Source organism: Malaclemys terrapin, chromosome 8 (assembly GCF_027887155.1).
Source record: "Malaclemys terrapin pileata isolate rMalTer1 chromosome 8, rMalTer1.hap1, whole genome shotgun sequence".
NCBI lineage: Eukaryota > Metazoa > Chordata > Testudines > Emydidae > Malaclemys > Malaclemys terrapin.
In genome coordinates this window covers 81794047-81802400 of record NC_071512.1, presented here as the reverse complement: position 1 = coordinate 81802400, position 8354 = coordinate 81794047, and the positions used below count along the sequence as shown (strand labels likewise).

Sequence of the window (8354 nt, the reverse complement as noted above, 5' to 3'; positions counted from 1 at the left end):
TTTCTTAACCAGATTAGCTGTACTTGAAGAAAGACCTTATTGTGAGAGGTGGAGTATGAAGGAAAAGATATCTGCCCAGAGACACGTATAGTCTCTTACTAAGACAGCTCAGCGTTAAAACACAGGGTTCCAAAAATGGAGCAAGTGTGTATATGTAGCTGTATCTTAACTTGATTAAATGCACACACTGTCGAAAAGGCAGCTTCTTCCATTTGAGTAATTTGCCTCTTGGTGCAAATACAGCCCTAATCTGGGTGCTAAACAGCTATCTAATAGCTGGCTAGTTGTTTAACAAATTGGTAATCAAAGACCACTTTGTAGACAAACGCTTTAAATCAGCTAAATGGGTGTGAGGAATTGGGCTGTACAGTTTCCAAGAGGGACTTTTGTAACTAATCAATCGGTCTTATTTTGCTTTTAAGAACAAGTAACATGAAAATTATGAAGATACTTTATCTTGGGTAGAAAAGAGCAATGGTTTTTCTCTACTGCAAGTAATGAGCAAAACAAAAATCTTCACTGGCTTCAGCATCTGAGCACCAACTTTGTATGGGCATGGATGATGTACTTCTGAAGAAATTTAGTGGTTTGGCTTCAATTGGAATTGTTACAGGCTAGTGATGTGGAATACCCACAATATTTGAAGTCTCAAATTGGAGTATGCTTTAGTAAATATACACCTAAAATAACTTTGGAGAAGTATCAGAGTCACAATATTGAAACAGTCCTGCAGTAATTCCAAAAACAGATTAAGTCAAAACATTTTTATTTTTTGCTTGGTATGTAAAACTGATTCCCTCATGAAGTAGAAGTTATTGCAACTAGCACACAGTTCATTTGGAGAGGTAGATGGTAAGAGGTTTGACAACAGTAGCGATTTACACAGTTAACTTGGCACATTGTTAAGGCTAAGCTTTTGTACAGACTTCAAACCAAGGCACTCCTTGAGTCACATTCTCTCCACACAGAGCAGCGTGAAAAGGTGTTAGAAGATCTGAAAGAGACACACACACACAAAAAAGTGGTTAGAAAAAAGTAATGAAAATCTATATGTATGCTTGATGAAAGTACTCCCACATATATCTTTTATTATAGATGACACCAGAGACAAGTAGGTATAAATTAGTTTACCTTCACAGGTAGCTCATGGGACAAAGGGTGGTTTTCATTGCCATCACTCTCAGAAGTTTATATACTGTAAATTCTCCCAGGTAGGATGTTATACAGCAGGGACTAAATGCAGAATCCAACTTGTACAAGTGAATAGGGGGCTCATTCTCCTGGGAGCTGAATCTATTAAACTGAGTGGTCTGAACTGGTTGACCAGAGAAAATAAATTATTCTACAGCAACAATAGTTGCAAACTCTCTCTTCTAAACACCACCTTCACTTGGAGATACCCAGACTATGTACTGGGTGAGAGGTGGTAGCTACTGCCTCTGAGTGTTGCTAACGTTTCTGGCTCATCCTAAAAAAAAAAAAAAAAAGTAGGGCTCTCCCCATAAAGTTTGCTGTTTGGGGAGGTTACAGGAAAAGAAACCTCTCTTTTACAGGTAGAATGCCTAAACTGTTGTCCTAAGGACTTCTGCTTGTGATGTCAGCAGAAACAGATGTTTCAGTCCCACCCCAAGTAGGGGCTGAGACTTGGAAATAAAATTTAAATTCTTATTACAAGGAAGGGGTAGGGGTTTTTTTGAGTGGAGTAGGAAAATGAATTAATTACCACTGCATCTTAATTCTTGGGTATGGGTCTCAGGAAAAGCTTAGTGTAGAGCAGAATCTTACACTGCCAGAATCCATGCTCTACCTCAGTGGTTCTCAAACTTTTGTACTGGTGACCCCTTTCACATAGCAAGCCTCTGAGTACGAACCCCCCTTATAAATTAAAAACACTTTTTTATATATTTAACACCATTATAAATGCTGGAGGTGAAGCAGGGTTTGGGGTGGAGGCTGACAGCTTGCAATCCCCCATGTAATAACCTCATGACTCCCTGAGGGGTCACAACCCCCAGTTTGAAAACCCCTGCTCTACCTGCTTCATGGACAAAAGACTTTAGGACTGGCAAATAGGATATTGTTCACTAGCACTAAATTCTTTTATTTGGTGAGGAAATGAGCAGTATATTTTAGTTGAAAAGTTTACTGAAAAGTCAGAACTTTTTAAAAATATACTCCATAATGAATGTTGTATACATTTTAAATGAATGACCTGATGACCACTTATTTTATCAGGGTTGGAAGGGACCTCAGGAGGTCATCTAGTCCAACCCCCTGCTCAAAGCAGGACCAATCCCCAGACAGATTTTTTTCCAAGATCCCTAAATGGCCCCCTCAAGGATTGAACTCACAACCCTGGGTTTAGCAGGCCAATGCTCAAACCACTGAGCAACTTGTATCATTTTTTATAGTTTAAAAACTTACCACTGAAAGAGACCAAGATAGTTCACCAAATTACAAAAATGAACAGACTTTCTGGGGTCTGAATGGATTTGTACTTGAAGACACTCCTGTCAGTAGGGGATCATGTTGTGCATTCTGCAGACAGAACTGCTTCAAGTCTGCTGCGGCTTGAGAAACCTAGTCATAAAGTAAATTTTAAATTAGCATTCACAGCAAATACTTTATCTTGTACGTAACATTTTTTGTAGTGTATGGAGGGTGCTGTTTTCAGTACAGCTAGATTTTATTACACAACGCTTGCATTTTAGTTTTTGTTCAGAAAAACTATAGCATTCAGTAATACTCCATTTTAAGGGAGTTGGTCTTGTCTTCAGATACTAAGTGCACAGTTCAGCACATCTTTGAAAATCAGCTCTTGGCTACTATACATACAGGTTCCTCAAGCAGAAGTAGCATTTAACACACTATGGGTAATTTTTACAAGACATGCAATCATACACCAATGTCTGCCACCTAATGCAAGCCCCAAGACAGTTTTACTTTATACTTTTTCTAAGGGCTTGTCATCACTACGGGTTAGCTCAAGATATAACAAGTGTTGACCCTAACCCAGCTCCTGCGCACAGACAAGTCTCTAGCTTCAGAAAAGTGGTGCTTTTAACTTGAGATGGCTGATTTGGCAGCGTATAGGTTGAAGCTCAGGTGTTGCTAAGACTAGTAAAGGAGTGGGGACTCAACTACTCCATGCTGCTAATCCAATCCTATTGTGCTGCTCTAATGTTTTGCAGTGTGATAACTCCTCTCATTTGAATAAGTGTGAACTTATTAACATTGAAGTCAAGCCTTAAGAATAACAAGAGATATGATGTTATACCATTTTGTATAAATACATTGCTAAAGGAATCTATATATGCCCTCAAGAATGTGAAAAATCCACCCACTGTATGTTAAAATTTTCAGTTCCAAACTAAGCAACGTGATGATCTTAGAAGTGGTATTTATCTGTATTATAGTTGTAGACAGAGGACTCAGAGTGGGGTGACAACGTGGAGGTCACTGTGCAAACTCTTCAGACACAGTACCCTCCCCAAAAGAGGGTAAGCGTTTGAATTAAGTGGGAGTAGTGGCTGAAAACAAAGCCAAATTTACTCTGGCCAAACCTTCCAGTATCTGGGCATTGACATATTTTATCTGGACCTCAGGTGACCAGCTGTCCTGATTTTATAGGGACAGTCCCAATATTTGGGGCTTTGTCTTATAAGGCACCTATTACCCCCTACCCCATCCTGATATTTCACATGTGCTGTCTGGTCACCCTATCTGGACTAAAGCAAGCAGGGAAAAGCCTTCTGGCACTCAGGTGAAGAATTTTAAATAAGTGGTTTTCAACCAGGAGTATTGCAGAGGTCTTCCAGGAGGTATATCAACTATATGCCTAGTTTTACAACAGGTTACAGAAAAAGCTAGTGAAATCAGTACAAATTTCATACAATGACTTATATAAATGTTCTCTATGCTATACACAAATGTAAGTACAATATATTCTATTTATAATTCTATTGGAAAAATGAGAAAGTATGCAAATTTTCAGTACTAGTGTGCTGTGACACCTTTGTATTTTTGTGTCTGATTTTGTAAGCAACTAGATTTTAAGTGAGGTGAAACAGGTTTGTAAGACAAATCAGACTCCGGTAGTCTGGAAAGGTTGAGAATCACTGTTTTAAATCATCCTTGATGCTGTGTCATGCTTAATTAACATGTCTGCAAGTCCACCACCAAATAAATTAAAAAAAAAAAAAAACAACCCTCTCTAACTGTACACATTTGTTAAGCTTTCCCCATGAAATAAGAATAGCCCTCATTTTTGAGAAAAAACAATTATGGCTGCATGCCCTGACACCTCACCTCAGATAAACTAACTTTATTCTCCCATTCCTTTCCACCAGGAAAACATTCTCAGGACGAGACAACACATGGAGAGCACTATTTTTTTTACAAAAGGTTGTAGGTACATGAAAACATAGAAGTAAAATGAAAACATAGCAGGCGATTTCTCCCCAATTACTTATTTTGAAAGGAGATCTGCAAACTGTAGCTTGCCAATTTGACACAAGGCCTATCCTAGCCTGAAAGTCCACAGATGATGCGCACTCAGCATAGGCGAGGGCTCTAGGAACGTCTCCATTTTATATCTGAATAATCAAAACGGGTGAGAGGCCTGCAACAGCCTAGGCAGTCAACAGGCGGACCGTGGGCCAAACCCAGATCAGTTGGAAGGGGCCCGGGCTTTTATTATTTTCTCTGCAGTTTGGCTCTTGACCGAAGCTAATTGACTATCCCAGGCCTAGGCTGAGCGAGTCCTTTCCAGAGAGGTGGCAGGGGGAAGAGACTCCGCACCGCAGGACACCTTAAGTTACGGGTCTCGGGGGGAAGGTGTCCAGCTGGTGCAATCCCGCCGGCTCAGGCAGCAGCATTTCAGGCAGGCGGCAGCTCCGCCCTGCAGCACAGCGCACCCCGGGATTAGGAAGTGAGCGGCTGGGGCGTGCTCAGCCTGCGGCCGCTGTGAGCGCGCCGAGTTGCCCGGCAGAGCAGCCCCGCGCGTGGGGCGAGTCTGGCCCCACGAACGAGAACGGCCTGTAGCGCCGACCCGCCCGCGGCCCGTCCCTGCGCTGCGGGGCCCCGGCGGGTTCGGGGCAGGGCACGCGCAGACAGCCGGGCACAGGGGCCGGGGGGGACAGGAGCCCTCCGGTAACGGGGGCCGCCAGCCGCCCCAGGGGAGGGGGCCGGTGGGCGGGGCGGGGCGGGCGGCAGCTCTGCCCCTCAGGCGCGGGGTCTGGGCGCGGCACCGGCGGCCCGGCCGGGCGCCCCACGGCCTCTCCCACCTTCACGCGGCTCACGCTGGCCTCCAGGCGCAGCTGCTGCACCACCTTCTTCATGGCCGCCACGCTGGAGGAGCCCGACATGGCGCGCGGGGAGCGGCTGGGCTCGGGCTGCGGAGCCAGGCGCTGCTCGGAACTTTAGCACGAAGTTTCCGGCGCTTCCCAAACTGCCCCCGGCGCCTGCGCAACCGCCGCCCTGACTCGAGGGTGGCGCGCCCGGGCCGGCCTGAGGGGGCGGTGTGACCGCGCGCAGCGGGGCTGCCCCAGCCCAGGCAGCCAGGCTCTGGGGCGGCGGAGCCTAAGGGAAATAACGCCACTGTCACGATACAGCCCCATAGGTGTCCCGATAGCGGCGTAGCGCCCTAGATCCTTCTATCGTGGCCATACCCCGGTCCCAAGCCCAGCCCAGTGTCCCGGGGTCGGGGTTCAGCGCCTCCGCTGGATTTGCTCCGGCCCCTGGAACAAATGGCGAGAAGGCGTCAGTGAAGGTAATCGTGGCTCCTTAGTGACCCTCGGCTCGCCCGGCGGTGTTTGAAAAGGGACCGTTACCCAGGAAACCCTTCCCTCGGCCCGGGCAAGGCAGTGCCGTTAGCGCAGGGTAAATACAAGAACTCAAACTGAACAAGACACATACAAGATAAGAAGGAAACTTGCGGCTCTGTGGCACCTGCTCGCCAACGATCCCAAAGTGCTTCCTAGATCTACCAATGAAGGGAGCCTCCCACCCTGCTCGCCTTTGGGGTAACAGCCCATTTTACAAACGGGGAAGGAGAAGCTGCAACTTGCCTAAGAAGAGATCACACAAGCCTGTGGCAAAGTCGGCCAAAAACCGCAATCTCCTTCCCTCACTATATTTGAACCAGCAGAAGAACATGGTTCCTAGGAGTGCCCCTCTGGCACTAGTGACTTACTCCTGCTTGGTTCGAGTTCATGTACTGCTTCAACTGGCTTATCCTTTCACCAACACAGGTTTAATAAAAAATCTTACCTCACCTACCCTGCCTCTAGGATGGTGAATAGTTAGTTCTACAAGTATACATTAGTATACAGTTTTGTATTAGGGTTTTCATGGATTTTGAGTATTTGATTTATAATTCAATATTTCTGAGAAAAATAAAGTGAATAGTAAAACAAAGTTTCAATCCCTGGCATATAATGTTCCCACTATATATTTTGGGACTTTGCATTTCTTTAGTGGCTTCCAAGTAATTTCTGGAGAAATTCCCCTAAAATGGAGACAAAATGGAAAAAGTTTTTTTTTTACTTTGGATTTAGGGAGAAAATAATGTTGTATCCAGGCCTAGAGAGTTTTATACTATACAATAATGCTTGTGATGAGTCAGAATAAAATTAGCTCCTCACTCAGATAAATTGACCTAAACATTTCAAACTAATTTCAACAGATGTTTATAGGAAAAAATGCTATTTTAAAGGACTCCCATTAACTAGATGCATTTTGAGTTTATTGCAATTAATTCAGACAACAAAAGATGAATAGATATTGTAGATTTTTTTTTTTTGGCTGAAAAACATCAGTTCTCATCTAAAATCTTTTGACACCTGGTTCTAAATCCCTTATTCTAGAAAAAGATGGTAACTACACAACTGTGATATAGTATTTGATAATAGATATGCTGTACAATTATTGGCCATTTTATAATCCCATTGATTTCAGTAGAAGTTAGGAACCTAAATACCTTTGAGGTTCTTGGCCAAAGATCTTACAATCTGGATTTACTTTGACAAAACAGGAAAAAGCAATGGGATAGAGACAGGGAGGGAGGAAAGAAGGAAGGAAGGAATATGTAGAACAAGGCACTGAGGTGAGTGGTACAGTAAGCATAGGCTTTTTGTTTGTTTTTATAGTGATAGAAAATTATAACCATGTAAAACACAAGAGTAGAGAATTCGTGGTTTTTAGGACAAGGGCCGGAGAAGACAATTAAATCTGTTGTTTTAAAGGAACCATGGTAATCTCAGTCATCAACGAAAAATTTAAACAGTGTTTGCAGTCTAAATGGAATAAGAGGAAGAAGAATACTTTGCACTTTTCAGGTCTTTTTACTGAGGATCTTAAAGCACTTTATGAACAATCATTAATGAAGACTCAGCAGCCATGGGAGGTAGGTGAGAATTATTATTTTCATTTTAGTGATAGGAATACTGAGGCACAGAGCTGTTAAGTGACTCTTCTAATGTCTCACAAGAGGGGTCTGATCAAAGTGACCTTGTTGTCCTTACTCAGGTAAAACTACTGAAATCAGGATCAGAACTCAGTGAAGGGCAGAACTGGAAATAAAAGCCAGACATTTAGTTTTCTCCTTTTAATGATAATTTGTCTGTCTCTGTTTGTTAATCATAAGGGCTTCTGAATTTAGGTTTTAACCAATAAACACAAAACACCCCGATGCAAAACAAATTAAATTGGTGTTTATCAATAAACACCAGAAAAGGTTACTTGTGTCTGAGGGCTTGTCTACATGGAGCAGTAATGCAGACTATGGGAGGTGTGATTTGTAATGCACACTAACATACTGCAACATTAATTGGTCTCTGTAGACCCTGCTGATGCCCACTAGGGAACATTACAAAGAGATTACTCATTACAGCATATATGACTGTAATGAGTAATATATATATAATATATACAAAGAGAAAGCCATGAAAAACCCTGATTTTTGGACATCTACATAAAATTCAAAAATTGATAAAAATAATCCTCCCCAAATTAAATGAATAAACTCAAAAAACCAGAAGCACTAATCATCAGCCTGTCTATACTAGCACATTTGGTACTTGTCAGCAACCTGCCAAATAGTGAATATTTACGGCAGGAAAGGACCTAAAGCAAGTGTTGTGTAAAAGGAAGTGTACGTGCCTTTTTGATGTTGAACCTTGTATCCAGGCCAAGAAACAATCTTTATTCTGGTTTGACTAGGCATTTGCTTTTACCAGTCTAGATAAGATGTGTCCTGTTACCAATCAGATTTGTCAGCTTCCAACACTGATCCAGGAAGTCTTTATGGGAAACAATGCATTGATGGTTCAATACCCTGCTAAAATGAGAGTTAA

At 42.9% G+C, this 8354-nt stretch overlaps 2 protein-coding genes across 2 annotated transcripts in view; one reads left to right on the top strand and one right to left on the bottom strand.

Moving 5' to 3' along the window:
* Positions 1-749: 749 nt before the first annotated feature.
* GNG5 (G protein subunit gamma 5) lies at positions 750-5467 on the bottom strand. The gene is made up of 3 exons (XM_054036919.1): positions 5286-5467; positions 2425-2580; positions 750-994 (listed from the first exon to the last, which is right to left on the bottom strand). The coding sequence occupies exons 1-2, from the start codon at positions 5364-5366 to the stop codon at positions 2455-2457; spliced, it is 207 nt and encodes a 68-aa protein (XP_053892894.1). The 5' UTR covers positions 5367-5467; the 3' UTR covers positions 750-994; positions 2425-2454.
* Positions 5468-5596: 129 nt separating this feature from the next.
* The window catches only part of SPATA1 (spermatogenesis associated 1), a 35508-nt gene continuing 32750 nt past the window's right edge, over positions 5597-8354 (top strand). Inside the window, exon 1 of the mRNA XM_054036912.1 lies at positions 5597-7405. The gene's annotated coding sequence lies outside the window, so the exon portion shown is untranslated. The remainder of the gene's footprint in view (positions 7406-8354) is intronic.

Excerpts from the sequence above, each read along its gene's own strand:
- GNG5 (XM_054036919.1), bottom strand. The coding sequence starts at position 5,366 with ATGTCGGGCTCCTCCAGCGTGGCGGCCATGAAGAAGGTGGTGCAGCAG. Across the intron at positions 2,581-5,285 it reads CCAGCGTGAGCCGCGTGAAG|GTTTCTCAAGCCGCAGCAGA; the intron begins GTGGGAGAGGCC and ends CTTTATGACTAG.